Source organism: Nanorana parkeri, unplaced genomic scaffold (assembly GCF_000935625.1).
Source record: "Nanorana parkeri isolate BGI_ZX_2015 unplaced genomic scaffold, ASM93562v1 scaffold324, whole genome shotgun sequence".
In the NCBI taxonomy this organism is placed as follows: Eukaryota; Metazoa; Chordata; class Amphibia; order Anura; family Dicroglossidae; genus Nanorana; species Nanorana parkeri.
The window spans coordinates 663,457-683,775 of record NW_017306592.1 but is presented as its reverse complement, the minus strand read 5'-3'; the positions used below and the strand labels follow the sequence as shown (position 1 = coordinate 683,775).

Below are 20,319 nucleotides of genomic sequence, written 5' to 3'. Positions count from 1 at the left end.
GCTATACATTTAAAAAAAAAAACAATTTCCCCTGTACACACACGGATGTCAAAAGAGCACATTGGCGTATTGTCATTGGTCCTGCTGAGCACTCTCCAATAATAGAAGAGGTTTATTGACATAAATGCTTTGATGGCCGAGAAAGTGACGCCCCCTATCCCCCAGTTTGTTTATAGCAGTAGACTCACATGATGCCATGCATGATCCTTGTTAAGTGACAATAAATAATTTTCCTAGGTTGCTTGTTGGATAATTTTGCTGTGGTTGTACAGTAAGCGTCCCATTATCCGCAATTCAAGCAACCAGCAAAAAATAAATAAATCGAGGAAAAAGAAATGTCCTACATTTTTTATTTTTTTGCCAGTGGCTTGATGCACATAAAAAAAAATGTTGGTTGCTTGGTGCACAGGACACAAATAAATTACATTAGCAACTAAATGCATTCAGTTGCTAATAAAATTATTTATTTACATCTTGTTGCTCCTGGCCGGCGGCTAGATTCCGCAGTTGGCAGCAGAAAGTAAACAACGGGGAGAAATAGACGGCCTGCTATTGGCGACTTTAAATTGCAATAGCCAATGGCAGGCTAGCTATTGTGGCCGCCCCCTGAGCAGAGGAGTGGACCCAAGAGAAAACTTTCTCAGTTCTGCTCCTCTGCTCAGTTGGTGGGGCTTCAATAGCCAGCCTGCTATTGAAATTTGAAATAGCCATAAGCAGTCTGGCTATTGCTCCCAGCTGCTTACATTCACCTGTCAGCTAAGGAAGCCAGTCGGCAGGTGAATGGGGGGAAGAGGGGCGTCGCAGAGGGGTGGTTGCTTGAGAGTTACTATTAACTCTCAAGCAACCAGAAACTAGAGTTATCCGCAATCTACCGATCCCTGTGGGTGCCGGATAACTGGGAGTTTATATTGATTTTTTTCTGCAAGAAGACAATAAACACAATGAAATATAAAATTACATTGGGGTTATTTAATGTGGCCGGAGTTACTTTTCCCCATTACTTAGAACTCTGCATAGTGCTGTCATGTTACTGGGATGGGATCAGGCAATACGCGGAGTGTTTGGGCTGTGAAGACAAACTGCAAATTTGGAAACCCGTCACCTAAATATACACGACAGTCTAATGTGTACAGTTGTTTTATCGGCAATCCGGAACTGATACATCTGTTGAATGTGTCAGACAAGCTGCAGATGTAGAAAGCAATCTCCGTCTCCGAAATTACTGAGCAAAGAATTTCTAATGGTAAGTGAAACAGGGGAAATAAATGCAGCCCCCCCAAAAAAAAATGCTCAACTAAGTCTAAAAACTAAAATGAAGTTTGTGTATGATGAAAACAGATTTTTTTTTCATGTTAAACAGCCTTTAGAATATTAATATTTAATGGAAACCTGTCATTAGGGAAATGCTCAGCCTGCCATTGCCTTTCCTTTTGGTCATGTTAGTTTCCTGGCATGCTGATTCTCTGGCTCTCTCATATTTGAGTCACTGACATAAAACAGCAGCAGGAAAATTTAGAATTCTAAATTGGAATATTGCTTCTATCTCAGCAACTCAGAATGTATTGAAGACAAGGGATCAACGCTGACCAGCCAGACAACCAGCATTTTACAAGAAGTGCAGTCTACATATTGCTCTCATGACATACGGACCACCCATACTGACATACACCCATATTTAGGGTATAACATGAAACAGTCACATTCTCCAGCCCCCCACTTTGAATCAGTCTCCCCACTTACCTGAATTGTGGGGTTTGTCTACCCGCAGGCTCCTGTATTCCTTTGAATTCATCATGGCTGTGTTTGGTTCTGCATGCACATCCACGTCATCCATTTACATGGTCTGTGAATGGAAGACTACAAGCCCTGTCGGCTACCAGAGCAGATGGGCTCAAATTTTTCAAAAAAGCACAAGTGCAGTGACCTCTCCGCATTTGTAGTCCATTGATTACTTCCTCTGGTTCCCATAACCGAATGGCCGTACCTCCGTACAGACTCGGGTATGGAGGAACAGTCTGCAGGAGCATGAACACTGCACGCTCGATCCACTTACTGCAGTTATAATGCTTTGCAGGCTCCAGCACGTAAAATTAATGAATGCTAATTTTGTATTTCATCAATGTGTGTACATCTATCAATTTCTTCCAAAAGGTGGACTATGCTTTTGAAGTAAACAGCCTAACCCAGGAGTAGGTAAACTCCGGCCCTCCAGTTGTGGTCAAAATACAAATCTCATCATGCATCTGTCTCTGGGAGTCATGCCTGTCGCTGTGAGGATCTTGCAATGCCTCATGGGATTTGTAGTTCCAGAACAGCTGGAGGGGTGGGGTTTGGAAAATTACAAAGGACAACGTACCGAGATACAGCGCTCATCCAGGGGGGATGAGGGATGAGTGGTTGAAGTTTTGAAATTAGTACTAAGTGTACATGTTTAGTTGAGCGGCTTCAGGAACATACGGACCGGGGTATCCGACCGATGAGTGAATCAAACAGAGAAAGGAGGGGAGAAGTGCTCCAAACCAAGCGAATAGAACGGGGCGGTTTTTAGGAAAGGGAGGCTGGAAAAGGGGCCAGTTTTCATTACCGGGTCCGAGTGATACGTTCAGTGGTTGATCCAATTTGTCCCAGAAAACATAAATGTATAATACGGAGGTGATGATATTGTGTAAAGCAAATCAATACAAATGTAGAAACTTACCATTAGGTAAGAAGTGTAGCAAAGTCATCGGCGAGGGGTAGAGGTGGAACCACTTACCTAATGGTAAGATTCTACATTTGTATTGATTTGCTTTACACAATATCCTCACCTCCGTATTATACATTTATGTTTTCTGGAACAAATTGGATCAACCACTGAACGTATCACTCGGACCCGGGAATTAAAACTGGCCCCTTTTCCAGCCTCCCTTTCCTAAAAAACGCCCCGTTCTTTCGCTTGGTTTGGAGGGGTGGAGTTTGGCCACCCTGGTCTAACGCTAACCCTCCTGTAATGAACTGTATTGTAACTGTACTGTCTCCCTTTATTTTGTAGAGTGCTTTGCAAACCGTTGGCACATTATAAATCCTGTATATAATAATAATAAACAAACGTAATCATAATCATAAGAAGAAAAGTAGAGAACAGAGAGAGGAGCTCATTGGTCTGCTGTTTCTCTTTGACTGTCTAATCACAGGTTGGTGGGGGGTGGGGGGGTATAGGAGATCTAGTAGTAGAAAAGTCTAGAAAAATCAGGTCTCCAGAATAAGTCCCCTTTCACCATCCGTTACATCTCAACAGGGGATCCTAGACGGTTCCTCGAATTAGAACAGAGACGGATATCACATATGTGACATCCACGTCCACTAACTTCATGGAGTATTCCAAAAATGGACCTATGTAATGGACCTATGTAATCCCTATGGGTGGCCAGATGTAAACAGAACTGTGTCCCCATTATACAACCACGTCCGGTCAGGCCATGACAAGTGGACAGGGACACAAACTTTTTACAGTCAGTCTGATGTACGTAAATGGACCTAGATGTGGGCGGATATAAGCGGACACACACTTGCTAACATCCGTCTGCCCTTAGGGACGTATTTCAATAAGTTTCTGATCCTCGTAATCATGGATCAAAAATAGACTAAGGGAACGCCCATGGGGAACAGGACAAAACTAAAAACACTTTCTAGCATTTAGATCTGAGGATACAATACCATTTTTTCCACAAAGAAAATGTTTTTTTCCTGGAATTACCATGGAGTTGTTACATGGGCCACACAGGGAGCAAATACTGCTTTGTTCTTTTTAGAATTGCAATTGTGCATACAAGTCTAAAGCTGCCAGCGGGCTGTGTGTAGAACATGGAAATGCACTGCACCTAACAACCATACACACAGCTCTAACTCAATGACACCAGAACATTGCTTGTACTCACCCTTTCTCTGTGCTCAGGTGAACTTTTCTTACTATGCTCTCCAGGACCTTTAATGGTTCTTTAATGACATTGGCATACAGGTCATCTTCCCTGGAAGTAGACAAAATGGATGAAATCACATTACATTTCTGGTGACAGATTACCAAATGATGCTTTATAACCCAAATACAGGCACAAGAAAAAACATCTACCCTGGCAATGGCACCTTCCTGTGTAGAATGGGTTCCAGGGATTCTTCTGTGTTTCTCAGTAGAAAATGGACATCTAATCCACACGTCACCACTCATAACCCTCCTGGCGAGAGGTTTATCTGAGATATTCTAGCACCACTCTCAACGAAGCCTCACTGGTAAGTATGAGTTTAGCCATCTACAATGTTTAATGTTCAATATATTATGGCACTGATACGCACCTCCCACAGCAGAATTTGTCAGGCTGAAACCAAAATGACTTTGCCACCTTTTGTAATTTGTTTTTAATAATTGTATTGAAGGCACATGGCACTTGGACAGCTTCAGCCCAGGAATGACAGCTACCAGTGGCAAGATTCAGCACACAACAGCTGAATGTAAATACAGCAGGTAGTGAGCGGGTGCAATAGCCAGCCTGCTTTTGGCCATTTCAATTGCAATAGCAGGCTGGTTATTGCACCCACCCACTGCTTGCTGTGCCCTCCTCCCAGCGTGAAGGAGAGAGCTAGGGGATCCAACCAACTAATTGATAATGAGAATAGTTGACAACTATTCTCATAATCGATTATTATTGATTAGTTGGTTGCAGCCCTACTTGCAATACCTCACGGGATTTGTAGTTTCACCACTGCTAGAGGTCAAACGTTTGGCTACACCTGCTTCATTCCATGAACTGGGATACTTCTACCTTTTCATTCAGAAAATCTATAACAATTCTTTTCACATAAAGGTTATGCAGTGTATCCATGTACTTTGCCCCAGGACAAATCATCTAAATGTAACAAAAAGCTGTTGCACCATGTCACATGTAGACGGTGAGTGGTAGCCGTGTGGTAGAAGTCATCTTCCGCTATGTAGAAGAGGTCAGACTGATGGTGTTAGCTCTATAACCACTAACGTAATGTATCACAATCAGCAGTGACGCATACTATCAGTCCACTCCAGACAGATGCCATATTGTGTAAGTATTCCTTTAGTGATAGAAAGATACAAGGATGCTATGTTCTTTATATTCCAGCACTATTATGGTCACTTATGGCACCGCAAAGGGCACCTGGGGATAAAGGATTTCTCAGATAAGAACACTTAAAATACATCAGTGGGAAAAAAAATGTTCAGATGGAATTCAGACGCAAAGCATACGGGCACTCAAATCTTCAAGTGTTAGTGAGGGGAAAATGCCGAAATACAGAAAGTGAATACATTTATGAACGGCTTTACCTGCCAAAAATGTGTGATGTAAATCAAAATCATTAAAATGTCATTTTCAATATTTTGCAATCTACAGATTGTATTAACCACTGGCTTCCATTCACCCAAAGGATAAAACTCAAAATATTAACAAGCACTTACAAAGCCATCCACAACTCTGACCCAGGTTACATCTCCAACCTTGTCTCAAAGTATCACCCTAACCGTCCACTCCCCCCACCACCTCCTGCTCTCTAACACCCTCGTCAACTCTTCCCATGCTCGCCTCCTTGACTTCTCTAGAGTCTCTCCCATCCTCTGGAACTCCTTACCCCAACCAGTCCATCTATCTCCCACTCTGACTGCTTTTAGGCGATCCCTTAAGACTCATGTCTTCAGGGAAGCCTATCCCACCTCAACCTAACCACTCAACCATCACGTTCTCAAACAATTCATTCCCACACAGCTACCTCCTCATGTATCACTTCCCCCTCCCTTTTACATAGTTAGCCCTCAGGGGCAGGGCCCTCCTTACAATCTTGTCTTGAATTGTATTGTAATTATAATGTATTTCCTATATTGTAAAGCGCTACACAAACTGTTTGCGCTATACAAATCCTGTACAATAATAATAATAACCAGTTCAGCTGTCACATCTATGCACCTTCTATGGACCAGACCACTTTTACATTTCTGCTATGGGACTATTGAGTTGACAATAACTTTTTCATAACTTAAAGCAGAACTCTGGGGTAAAATTATTATTAACCCTTGCAGTAGGCCTATCCCCACACTGCAAGGGTTAACTGCTTGTTTTGTTCCAGGGAGGAAAATTAAGTTTTCCTCACCCGATCCTCCTTGCTTTTAAACCGGTCTCTGGAGCCTCTCTCCTCCTCCACAGTAGCGGTCTAAGGTCCCTAAGTGCATAGGACATGAGGGACATTCCATCACTGCAGTATAGGAGAGAGGCTTTAGAGAGTGCTGTCACAGCTGGCAGGCTCCGAAGGTTCAGGTGAGTGTAATTTTGCTATTTTTTTTTCCCTAGGCCAAAGTTTGCAGTTCTTGCTGCTAAGGGTGGCCCAACCAGTTATTAGGTTTAGGGGGCAAACTCTTTTTCACACAGGGACATGTGGGTTTGGATTTTTTCCCTTAATAATAAAAACCTTCCTTTAAAAACTGCATGTTGTGTTTACTTGTGTTATCTTTGACTAATATTTACATGAGTTTGATGATCTGAAACATTAAAGTGTGACAAACGTGCAATAAAATGAAAAATCAGGAAGGGGGCCAACACTTTTTCACACAACTGTATATATACACATACACACACTATATTGCCAAAAGTATTGGGACTTCACACGCACATGAACTTTAATGGCATCCCAGTCTTAGTCCGTTACGGTTCAATATTGAGTTGGCCCACCCTTTGCTGCTATAACAGCTTTATCTCTTCTAGGAATACGTCCACAAGGTTTAGGAGTGTGTCTATGGGAATGTTTAACCTTTCTTCCAGAAGCGCATTGTGATGTCAGGTACTGATGTTGGATGAGTAGGCCGGGCTCCCAGTCTCCACTCTAACTCATCCCAAAGGTGTTCTATCGGGTTGAGGTCAGGACTCTGTGCAGGCCAGTCACGTTCCTCCACCCCAAACTCGCTCACCCATGCCTTTATGGACCTTGCTTTGTGCACTGGTGCGCAGTCATGTTGGAACAGGAAGGGGCCATCCCCAAACTGTTCCCACAAATTTGGGAGCATGAAATTGTTCAAAATGTCTTGGTATGCTGATGCCTTAAGAGTTCCGTTCACTGGAACTAAGGGGCCAAGCCTAACCCCTGAAAAACAACCCCACACCATAACCCCCCCTCCACCAAACTTTACACTTGGCACAATGCAGTCAGGCAAGTACCGTTCTCCTGGCAACGGGCAAACCCAGACACGTCCATCGGATTGCCAGACAGAGAAGCGTGATTCGTCACTCCAAAGAACACTTCTCTAGAGTCCAGTGGCGGTGTGCTTTACACCACTGCATCCGACGCTTTGCATTGCATTTGGTGATGTAAAGCTTGGGTGCAGCTGCTCGGCCACGGAAACCCATTCCATGAAGCTCTCTACACACTGTTGTTGTGCCAATCTGAAGGCCACATGAAGTTTGGAGGTCTGTAGCTATTGACTCTGCAGACAGTTGGCGACTTCTGCGCACTGTGCGCTTCAGCATGCACTGACCCCGCTCTGTCATTTTATGAGGACTACCACTTCGTGGCTGAGTTGCTGTTGTTCCCAGTTGCTTCCACTTTGTCATAATACCACTAACAGGTGACCGTGGAATATTTAGTAGCAAGGACATTTCACGGAACACCTGAATCCAATGATTTGGAGGGGTGTCCAAATACTTTTGGCATTATAGTGTGCGTGTATATATATATTTTAGGTGTGCTTTGTGAATGGGGAGGTGCAGACACCGAGTAGCATTCTACAAGGTAAGTACAGTTCCTTTTCAGCTCCAAGACTAGATTAGAGAAAAGCTCAAAAGTTAGGAGGCAGCTATCATTTTTAAGGAGCATTGGCCACGGGGCTCCTGGGATTTGTGCATCCCCGTTTTAATGTATGATGTGTTATTATGTGTTGTTAGGGATGCACCAATAGCATTTTTCCAGACCGAGTACAAGTACTGATACATTTTTGTTTATTGTCATGGGACAGTTTTTCTAAAACAATACAGACTAATGATTTCAGGACAGCGGTGGAGCACCAGGGCCCTGTCCGAGGTTTAACCGCTGCAACCCTGGTAGTTCTCGTGAAAATGTCAAGTATCGGCACTGTTATCTGAACATCCCTAGTAAATACAGCAGAAGCAGTAATGTTGCTTTATTTCCCAGTTCCCAAACCAGAACTACTTGCAAACCACTAAAACTGTCCGCTTCACCAAAATTCCCAAATTGATGCACACATCTCCAATGAAACCAGTACCCCATTCTGCCAATGCTGTGTAAAGTTCAGTAATTGCAAAAACCTTCATGAGACTACAATGTGGGTGCTATGAGTCACTGCCTAATGATCACTACACCTTTTATGCTGGCTCATTGAATAAGATCACATGATCTTCCCTGATCTTGACTTGTTTTGAAAATACAGGAAAATAAACCCGCCAACCATCCAAAGCTTCCTCGTTTTGAACGGTCACTGCATTCATAAAAACCATAAAAGCAGTTCTGCCATTCTATGAGGTCAGTGAACTTTCCTCTCTATGTATAGATCTATAGATACCATTTATATGTACATTTTTCCCCGTCTCTCGCAGAATGCGCTTGGCATGCTTTTAAATGCATATGAAAGAGATTTTTCTGCATAAGGCCAGACAAACAACAACCGCTGTTCTCCGCGCCGTGACTGACACATTGAAGTGTTTGCGTTAATGGATAGTGAAAATTTCCAGCTACTATATATTTCTGCAGCTGAAATCAGCCTGGGGAATGTTACAAAACACAGAATGTTTCAAGGGCTCATTTCCATGTGAAAGAGTGATGAATAATTTAGCTACACAGTAACAGCTTCCAGTGCATAACGAACGAGAAATCTGTATCACAGACTCATACATGTCGACATGTTTGTTTGATTTTAAAGAGCAACTCCTGGCAGATAGCTGAACTCCTGAGATGATGCAACTCCAACCATCAGTCTTGTCCATAGGCCTGAGGACCTAGGGATATGGGAAGTTGTGGGGATCTTCCCTCTTGGAAGTTAAGTTATTGACTTTCATAGAGTGCTACAGGCCTTGAGGAAGCAGAGCTGCAGTTGTCCCCCCCCAAGGAGGTGGTGAGTGAGTAATTTGGGAAGCTACACAGGAATCTTCCCATTGCTGTCCTGTCTTGAACTCTAAGGGGGTTATAACCCAGCCAAAGTGAAGTAAGCCGGACACTGTTCGGCTATTCACTTCAGTCTTGTACAGCTGATTTCAGTCGTACATCGGCTGCCTTCGGTCAGCCGAACATGCCAAGAGGTGAAATTCCAAGAGGTGAAGCGTCGCCTAAGACAACTGAAGCTTCAATATGCTATGCTCTACCCTGCCAAACTCCGGGTCATTGCTGACAACGACACCGTCTTCTTTGACACCCCGCATGCTGTCTCTGCATGGTTGGATCGTAAACAGCCATCAAGATCGGGATCCTGAGCTGGTATATCGCCCAAGGTAATTTGAGAGGCCCTGCTTTATTTTGGATCTGCACGCCTGGCGGGCCTATTTAGAGCATTGGAGGATGCCTATATCCTACGGAGTGTTGCCGAAGACTCCGTGTTCAACACCGCTTCGTATTTTTCTTTTGCTGCTAGAACAGGAGACACGTCATCTTTCTCCCATATCTACCTCCTGGATACAGAGGTAGATTCTGATGTGTCTAGCCACCAAGACCTCTCCTGAGTGGAGACTGTTTGGTCCAGTTGGACCCTGTTTTTTCTTTGTTGTTTATGCCTTTCAAGCCATGTGGACCTCGGGCCTTTGGAGACAAGTTCCGGATACTATTTCCCTCTTTGTTTTTTTCCTTTTGGGTTTTACCTGTTTTTTTTGTTTACTCCACTTGTCATCTGCACACCACGGATTTCCCGACCAAAGTATTATGCTGACTGACTGTTATCCCGCACACGTCCTGATTGACTCACCTCATTGCGGGCTACAGGACTAAGAGACAGGCCGTTCTCTCGTCTTTCTTGTTGCGCAGGCCATCCATAATCTGCCTCCAGGAGACCCACACCACCGGGGACACAGTGGGTCTTCTGAGACGCAAAAACTATCCAGCGACGTTTCATTCCTGCTATTTGTCATATGCGAGAGGGGTGTCGATCCTGTTGCATGAAAGTGTTGTGTTTGCTTGCCTACAATCCTGCATAGACCCTGATGGAAGATATGTTTTTCTGCACTGTACCTTATTTGGGTTGGAGTGTGTTATTGCTAATATACAGGTGAAACTCGAATAATTAGAATATCGTGCAAAAGTAATTGCAGTAAGTGCTGCAAAAGGGGCCCAAACCAAGTACTGAGTACATATGCATGCTTGTACTTTTCAGAGGTCTGATATTGTTCTATGTACAATCCTTGTTTTATTGATTGCATGTAATAATCTACTTTTTTGAGGTTGTGGATTTGGGGTTCTTGGGGTTTTCATGAGCTGTAAGCCATAATCATCACAATTATGACAAATCAAGGCTTGAATTATCTTGCTTTGCTACATGTAATGAGTCTATCTCATATATTAGTTTCACCTTTTAAGTTGCATTAGTGAAATAAATGAACTTTGCACGATATTCTAATTATTCGAGTTTCACCTGTATATGTACCTCCTCCATACTCTGGCGATGCACTAAGGGAATTGGTATTTTTACTTAAAAACAAACTGCCAATACCCATCTTGGCGGTGGGAGATTTTAATAATATTATGTCCTCTTCCCGAGATAGATTACCTTCTGCAGCAACTGCTCAGACACCCAGTCATACCGCCTTTCACAATTTTTGCTCCGTGATAGGACTGATGGACGCATGGTGCAGTCTTCATCCGGATACTGCTCAGTTCACCTGTTTTTCGGCCACTCACAGATCCCTTTCCCGAATAGACTATGCCTTATGCTCCTTGGAGTTTTTCCCCCTCATTATAGAAGTGCACATTTTACCTAGATCCCTGTCAAATTATGCCCCCATCCTTACCACTTTTAGAGTGGGTAGACAGCCCCCATCCCTGCCTTGGAAACTGAATCCGTATTGGCTGACGCTGTTTCCTGATGGTGCATCGCTGGAGGAGGAGTTGTCTGGTTTCTTGAGCCTAAACAATGGTACTGCCCCACAGGGCTGTGTATGGGACTGTTTTAAGGCATACATCAGAGGTTTGCTCATTAAGCAGATAAATGCTATAAAATCAGGTACCAGAGCGGCTGAGCTGGAGGCATTGAATTATATTTCGACCTTACTCTCCCCCACCCCCGCTTGCCTGGCTGTATTGGAAGCAAAAAGAACCTTCTTGGCTGATTTGATGCTGCAGAAGGCTAGAAACAAATTATTATTTTCAAGCCCGATGAGATGGGAGGAGGGGGAGTCCACAGGTATACGTCTAGCTCACCTCTCCAGAGTGCAGGGGGGACAGTGTTTTGTTACCTCTTTACAGAATAATGTGGGTCAAATTTTCTCTGATACTGAGGGTGTCTTGTCCATCTTCACAGAATTTTATAAGGACTTGTATATATCTAAATTTGGGGGCACACATGCTGAGCTGCGGGATTACCTCGGCAATATATCCATGCCGAGTCTACTCCCGGAAGCACGGGATATGTTGGAGACCCCGCTGGTTTTGGAGGAGTTGGAGGCTGCGGTCTCTAGCTTTCCCAATGGCAAGGCACCGGGTCTTGATGGTTTACCCATCGAACTGTACAAGAAATATGCCAAAGTGTTACTCCCTGCTCTTTTAGATACCCTCAATGATGCTAAGTTGACGGGCATGTTACTGCACTCTATGTACGGGGCTGCGGTGATCCTACTACAAAAAAAGGGAAAGGATCAACTGCTTCCCGATGCATACAGACCTATCTCGCTGCTGGGGGTGGATGTCAAGATCCTCGCTAAAGTGTTGGCTATGTGGCTATCTAAAGTTATCTCCTCCATTATCCACGCTGATCAAACAGTCGTTATGCCACATAAATCTACAGCAATGAACATCCGCAGGGTATATCTTAACATGCAGACCCCTAATGATAATTCGGGTGGCAGAGCCCTCCTAGCGCTGGACATCGACAGCGTGGAGTGGTCATACCTATGGGCCACACTGTCCGCCTTTGGTTTTGGACCGTGCTTCATTGAATGGGTGGCACTGTTATACAGGGATCCATCGGCACAGATACGCTTAAATGGAGCCCTCTCCTCCCCCCTGCTCTTTGCCATAGCCATGGAACCGTTGGCCTCTATGATACACTCCTCAACAGAGATCAAGGGTTTTGTCAGGGGAGAAAATGAGGATAAAATAGCCTTATATGTGGACGATACGCTCCTCTTTCTGGCAAACACCTAGACCTCTCTTACTGCAGTTATGTCCAGGTGTCAGGGTACCATGCACAGGCGTCCTCACACCACATGCAGGTACCCACGCAGGATGACCAAATTAATATGCCCACACAGGATAGGGTTCTATGCACAGTTTATTTGTTACCATCAAACAAAACTACTAACCCCCTCAACCCCCCACAGGTTTAGCAGTGAAGTAACAAGGAGGGTTAACAGGAGGGCAGCACAGTACAGGATTTAGGAAGAATGGTCAGGTACAAGCCAGGTCGTTAACAGGAGGGCAGCACGGTACAGAAACAGGATCCAAGAAGAGTGGTCAGTTAACAAGCCGGGTCGGTGACAGGTCTGCAGCTAGGAAGCAGGGTTCAGGTAGCGGGGTTCAGGTAGCTGGGTTCAGGAAGCTGGGTTCAGGAATCAGTCAAGTGCAGGCGACGCAATACTGAGCCAGCTTCCTGACTGCAGGAAGGGCCTAAATACCCTCCCAGGAAGCACCAGGTGATGGGATGATCACTCACAGCTGGGGCACACCCGCAGGTGAGTACTGGAGCTGCAGGTTCCTTACAGTCCCTGGCTGCTGGACACACCCGAAAGGCGAGCACAGGAACTGCAGGACCTGGCTCCAGCGCCACCTGGGGGTGCTCTGGATCCTGACACCAGGCTCTCGGAGTTTGGACGCTTTTCAGGCTTATATGTGAATTGGTCCACGTCCTCCCTGCTCTTACTGGATCCCCTGCAGGCCCATTTGCCGCCTACCGCATCACACTTGCCTATTGTGTCCCACTTCACATACTTGGGTGTCCATATGACCGCCAACCCCAATGCCTTCGTGGACGATACTCTGGTTCCCTTGCTGACTAAACTAACTGTGCAATGCAAAGTTTGGAAGAAACTCCCTTTATCGGTGGTGGGTAGGATCAACTTGATCAAGATGATTTGGATGCCCCAAATACTATATTTTCTCCATAATTCCCCATGCTGGATCCCACAAAATATCTTTCAAAGGATCAACTCCCTCTTTAGGGATCTCATTTGGAATGGTAAGCCCCCTCGTATTAGATTAGAATTCCTTTAACACCCCAAAGAGCAGGGGGGACTGGCCCTTCCCAATCTGTGGGTATATTTTCTGGCCTCACAGCTTCAGCACTTAGCGGGATGGTCTCTCACTGAAGACCTCCCTGCCAATGCTAGGTTATTTGCACACATGTTCCAGTCTGAAGTCCCGCTGTCACTACTGGACATCACCGTGCTGTCCCGCTCTGATTTCCCTACACCAAGACTGCTCGCGAGGGTCTGGGTGTCTGTCAGGACCGTGTTGGGGCTCTCTGAGGTTACCACCGCCGGAGGTACAAAAATTTGTCTCCTGGAAGAGGGAAGGAATACACCTCTTATCCCAGGTTTATGATGCAGGCATACTATGCTCATTTCAGCAACTCCAATCTAAATTTAACCTAAAGAGGAACCAATTCTATCAATATCTTCAGCTGAGACATGCCCTATCTGCACACCCTGGGGCTGGCCCGATACGTATATCTAAGGTACCACTTATTGAGCAGATCGCTTTATCCGCACATACCAAGGGAGTCGTCTCCCTCTTATATTCTCACATACTCTCCCACTTTTCGAGTAAATATCCGCTTAGGTGCAGGTCGGCCTGGGAGGAGGATCTGGGGGCCCTTACAGAGGAGGAGTGGGACGATGCCTTGGCCCCGATCGGTGCTTCTTCCCTGTCCTCCTCTCACAGGTTGTCTCAGCTGTTCATCCTGCACCCCAGAGTTCCTCTTTAAAATCGGAGTGAGGACAGACTCTAAATGTCCCAAATGCGGTATCGAGCCTGGATCCCTTATACACCTGCTGTGGCGCTGCCCCAAATTAGTGAGGTATTGGAATGAGGTGGTGCGGAGTATTATTTCTACTTTTATGATTCAACTCCCCTGCTCTCCACTAGTTTGCCTTCTTGGTGTGTTTGGCGCCTCCGATTGGGATAACCACACCATGGATGCTGTATCTTGGGCCCTATTTGCAGCAAGGAGGACTATTGCCCTCATATGGATGTCACATGTCACACCAAAGGTAGAAACTTGGATGGTGGAGTTGGACCGTCTTATAACCCAGGGAAAGATAACCTACAAGCACAGGGGAACTATGAAAAAATGTCACAATATTTGGGACAGGTGGCTCTGTAGGCAGGCACCGAATGCTGGTGACCATTAGAGCTATCGGTCTGTAGGTATTTTGTGGATCAGGAACGGAGGAGTGAGAGTGGAGGAGAGACATGGAGGAGGGGAGAGAGGGATGGGAGTTTGGAAGAAAAACTCCAAAGCGCAGGTGTGGAACTGGGCAGGATAACATGGTCGGACAGGTGATCGGGTAGTAGTGGAGAGAGAGGAACCGTGATGGTTGCGGAGATGGGGCAAAGTAATGGTGCCAGCACGCAGGAAGAATGTGGAGGGTGCAGTCGGTATATGATGTGATGGTACTGGCAGTAGAAGACGTTGCTCGTCTGACAGGAAGGTTAGATGAGGGGAGAGTCATATATCCCCCTTTTCTGGACCGATACGAGCAGAGGTCACAATCTTTGGTGTACAGGTGAAACTTGAATAATTAGAATATCGTGCAAAAGTAATTGCAGCAAGTGCTGCAAAAGGGGCCCAAACCAAGTACTGAGTACATATGCATGCTTGTACTTTTCAGAGGTCCGATATTGTTCTATGTACAATCCTTGTTTTATTGATTGCATGTAATAATCTACTTTTTTGAGGTTGTGGATTTGGGGTTCTTGGGCTTTTCATGAGCTGTAAGCCATAATCATCACAATTATGACAAATCACGGCTTGAATTATCTTGCTTTGCATGTAATTAGTCTATCTCAAAAATTTGTTTCACCTTTTAAGTTGCATTAGTGAAATAAATGAACTTTGCACAATATTCTAATTATTCAAGTTTCACCTGTATATCTGTTTATTTCTATGTGTTCGATTACTAGAAAATATATTCGGGATTGTTTCACATATGTGCCCCCCTTCCTTGTCCCTCCCCCCCACAAAATGTATGTATATGCTATTAATCTGACCACATGGCTGTGTCTGTGTTGCTTTAAGTTTTTATTGTTTCGACTGTGTGTACTACAGAATACCATACCATGTCATCTTGTTATGCAAACTTATAAAAGTGAAAAAATACAAATAAAAATTTGATTTAAAAATATATATATATTTTAAAGAAAATAAAAAAAATAATAAAAAAAAAACCCAACACGCCGAATCGACTGCACATAACGAACTCCCGCCCCAAAATGAAGCATCTGACAGATGCCAGCAAAATAAAAATAATTGGGCGGAGCTAGCGGTGACAGCTAGCAGGAGGCCCATGTAGCGAGAAGCTACGTCTGAACCTGAGTTCATCCCTAGTAGTGATGTAAGTGGCCACCATTTTGGCTGATTTTAGCTACAGGAGTTAAGTTAGGCAAACCATGGCATAAATCTTAGTTTATATGGAAAAAGGGTGCAGCATTGATATTTCTGATTCAATAAGAATGGTAAGCTCATTATAATATTGATTTTTTAACAAAGGTGCAGTTGTTGCTTAAAGTAAAAACACCCTGCTGTTTTAACTGATTTAGACTCAAAGTCAAAATCGATTTGCAAAAGGCTACAAATAAGCAAAATAAGAGGATAATAAGTAATAAAGTCAATGCCCAGACCCATAGAAGCGCACCTGCTGTTGCCTCCTTCTAAGAAAAAGGAATAAAAGCCCAGCACATTAAAATAACCTTTCATGGATTAGAGCTTGATGCGTTCTGGCCCACAGAGTACAAAGAAAGCTCTAATATTCAAAAAAGCCACACTACAAGGACGATCTACCGTACCGCAAGCAACTGTAGGACTTCCCACAGAGAGCACAACACACGATAGGATAAAAATAAATAAAAGATAAAACAGAGATATTTTACATCAAAAATATATACCAGTGCTCATATAAACTGGCAATTCCCTTTAAAAAGGGAAAAAGAAACAACCTATAAGGGACCCATATAGGCCACTCTACTGCTTAGACTGGAGCTTGTGAGGACAATGTGATAGAAGGTGAAATTTGCTTGTGGCACGGAGAACAAGAAATTAACTATACACACTGTACATGGGTTCCTTCCAGAGCAGGATGCAAAATGTCATGAAATCCCGGAAAAATCAATCACCCCTCTGCTATAATAAAGTAAGGAGAGGAGTGAAGCTGTGGCTTGCGGAGATCCCCACACGATGCTGGAAAAACAGGAGGCTACAAACAGCATCTCATCCAAAGCTAGAACATCTCAGCAGGCTGCAGTCTTCCCAGCACAATGTACGACCGGTATTCCCCAGATGTATGTTTTATGTGTATATTAAATAAAACATCTCATCTCTCCAGGGTGCATGGTGTGCAAACTTTCTGCAAGGCGGGCTGGAGTTTTGAAGATGCAAAAAGTAAACTGAGTTTTTGTTGTGTTCGGGTAAGGAAGAACACTGCAGAAAATCGACAATTTCGAGAACGTTATATTGTCCACGGCCTGCTTGTCAAATCTTTACTTTCCCGGCCCTGGTTCTGTGTCCACACTGTGATATCATTGGTCTGCTGTAAAGAGTTGTACTCTAGTTTATGTGCTTACATCAATGTTTTGTTTGGTCCCTATATTATGTGTCTGTCCTGAAAACCAGTTTAAAGAACTATGAGGTGAGTGATTTCCACTCATCTGCAAAGTTAGAGCCGACTTGTGACAAATAAGCTGTCACATGTTGACTCTATAGATTGGCAAGTGAGCAAACACATACCGTTGCTCGCTCATTTCCTGATCATCTCCCTTTAGAGAGCAGTGACTGTCAGCCACGGCTTCCCACAGGGATCCCCCCCCTCCCCGATCCTCCAGCACAGACTGGAGGGACGGACAGCGGAGGGGTCGGGCACAGCTGGCTCTGCCTCTAGATAGGCAGAGCCAGCTGTCACTCACGCAGCTGGGTGGATCCAGTATTGTCAGGATCCGTCCCGGCTGCAGCAATCTCAGTATATCGCAAGGCAATAGCCCACTATATACTGAGCTTTGGGTCACTGGAGCAGGTTCGTATGTCCTCCCGTGACCGTAAAGAGAACTATGGGATAAAAATGTTACCCCATTGTTCTTTTTTAAGGCTCACACCTTTTTATCTCTTTATAGTCTTGTACCCTCTCAGTTGTGGGTGATTTATGCTAAGAAATTACACAAAATACTTTTTTCTCGCTGCTTCCAATCCTCACGCTGCAAAATTCTGTGCTAGCGGAGCTGAGTAACAGCCCCATACCGTGGTACTGGAGAGAATGGTAGGGGGGTTTCTGACCAGGTTTACAACAATACAGAGAGCACTGGGTTTAAACTTAGTGCCATTAGAAATGCACATTAGAACTTGGAATCCTTGTACAGCTGCTCTAACATGAAGGAGGAGGCAAGACTAGGAGAATGGAGGCTGTTACTACAAAGTCTGGCTGTGTAAGTAATTCTGTGACTTTAATTCGGTTTTAAATCTTAGTGTGTCCTCAGCACCCCACCCAACAATTTCTAGTTCCTGAAATATCAGATGTCTGAACATCCATGTAAGAAATGGAGATGTTACTTTTGTTCCACTCCTCGTCACTGTGAAGCTCCACCACACCCACAAATGTTCTGACATTTCAGCTGATGTAAAAAGGACGGTGACAATTGAAGGGGTGTTACATGTAGTGAGGTAAAACGTGGGGTAGCATGAAGACTTAGTGGCTAGCATTCTCGATGTGAGTTCTGGATTTAATAACTATATAAGCTCACTGGGGAATTTATCACAACTGGAGCAGACAAAATCTGGAGCAGTTGCCCAGCTGCTCTCTTTCATTTTCAAATCTTAACTGGACAAACTGGAAGAGAGAAGCTAATTGGTTGCCACGGGCCACTGCTCCAGATTTTGTCTGCTCCAGTTTTGATACCTTCCCCCCACTGTGTTTTAGTTGACGTCCCAGCGTCCCACCTCAATTAAATAACATTCAGAGAGGTTATTCAGCTTCCACTTAGACAGATCCTGTATGTCTAACAATAGACTGTAAGGAATACCTTGGTAAACAGGCACATAACCAGACTAATTGCTTTATGTTCTCTGTTAGAAGACAAATATAATGGTTTTGAGTCAACATAATTTTTTTTAATGTGAAGGCTTTTATTGATTTATATTTTTTTTCTCCAAAAAATGTAATATATGACAAAGGATTCCCAGAGCACCAACAGATATCTCAAGAGGATGCACAGTAGAGGATGCACAGTAGAGCAGCTTGGAGCGAAGCTGAAGGGACCGATGTAACAGCCAGAGAGCAGCAAGGTTCAGGTGAATATAACTTTTTTTATTTTCATCCCTAGACCAAAACGAGCACTTAACCCTTGCGGTGCTGGGTAGCGGTTAAAATAAGCAGAGGAGCTGTAAAGTGCAAGCTAATACTATCCTGTTGTAACATTAGCACTTACATGAAAAAAATCCCTTTTATGGAGTGCTGCCTTCCATCTCCCCGTCACTTTCATCAACTTCCTGTATTCCCAGTGTGCTTTGCATCTTTTTTCCTGCTGCTCAATGTGATGCAATCTCCATTTTTTAAGACTACATAGGCCATTGTGCATTGCTTCTAGCAAGCAATGATAATGCTACATTATAGGAAGTTCAGACGTCAGGTTTAGTTAGAGTGGTGGCACCAGGAAGTGCATTGAGGAAGTACATTCTTTGGACTTCTTCAATAAGTTTACAATCTTCTACATGGGTCTGGTTATTAGGAATGGGATAGAACTTATGGAAATACAGATTTATTTTTAGTTTTTGACCATAGACACCCTTTATAAATCCAGTTGAATTGTATGATCTTATAGTTACCGCATTTATCATTGCATATTTTCACACCTGCCTGAGTTCATCTATAACCATCTCCTAAAGCTGTACAAGTATCGAGGAAATTGAATAACATATAATCAGTATTTTAACAACTATAGCCCTACTCTCAACCCCTTTTGAATGAAAGGGTAAGAAAACATCCAATTAATTCCTTACGTGTTTGGGGCTCAGGTGTCACTCTCTTGACAATGTATAAAATTAAAACCAACAATAACATAAATTTTCCCAGCAACACAAAGCAAAGGTTAACCACAGACACGGTCGTGTAATTAAGCTGATAAAGACTTGCTTCATTTGAACCTGCTCACTGAGTAGCGGCGCACAGGTTCATGAAGAGCTGCACAAATTATACCGCAAGCTTGAAAGAAGAATAGACTTCATTTTCTTTTGCGGTCATGAAAAGTTTACACACAGCTGCTTGCCAGATTTGTGGGTCTGTTATTCAGCCTCGATGGCAGGAGAGGGGATTATACTGACCTATTAGCAGAGAGGAGTTTGTGTTCAACATATTTCTTAGGCTGTCTTGCAGACATTAATGACTTAACTTAACCGATTCAGGACCGCCCATTGCAAAAAAACATCCTGTCCTGAAGCGGTTATATCAAGAACACGGCTGCTCCTGCAGCCGTGTTCTTGGTATCATTTTCGACAGCAGGCGCTTGCTCCCCCCCTCTGGCTTCCCCGGTTGGGCCCGGGAGCGGCACGGCGGGTCTCCCCGCAACGATTCGGAAAGAGATCAGCAAGCTTCAAGCCGCTGATCTCTCCTCCGTTTATTGGACCCGGTAGTGATGTGTATTACATCACTTCCGGTGTCACTGTGTACATTCTCCGCCTCTTAGAGCCAGGAGAAGAAGCTGGTGAGGCAGATCTCTGCTTCCTCGGTTTCCTTGGGGTCCCTAGGTGACATTAGGGGTCTGAAAGAAGCTGAGATATCTGTGTTATTCTGTAACAGCTCCTGCTTCTTTGCAGACACTTTCATCCCAAATGTAAAGAATTTGAGAGCTGTCACAGAATACACAAACTGTTCACAGAAATAATAATTAACCCCCCCCCCCCCCCAACTCCTACCCCCCCCTTTG

The 20,319-nt window shown here is 44.2% G+C and overlaps 1 protein-coding gene across 1 annotated transcript in view; it reads right to left on the bottom strand.

Annotated features, from left to right (window-relative positions):
- Positions 1-20,319, bottom strand: part of NBAS (neuroblastoma amplified sequence) — a 578,163-nt gene that overhangs the window by 126,687 nt on the left and 431,157 nt on the right. The window contains exons 48-49 of the mRNA XM_018558184.1: positions 20,286-20,304; positions 3,918-3,975 (exon numbers count right to left, since the gene is read on the bottom strand). Coding sequence (XP_018413686.1) covers positions 3,918-3,975; positions 20,286-20,304 — 77 coding nt within the window. The remainder of the gene's footprint in view (positions 1-3,917; positions 3,976-20,285; positions 20,305-20,319) is intronic.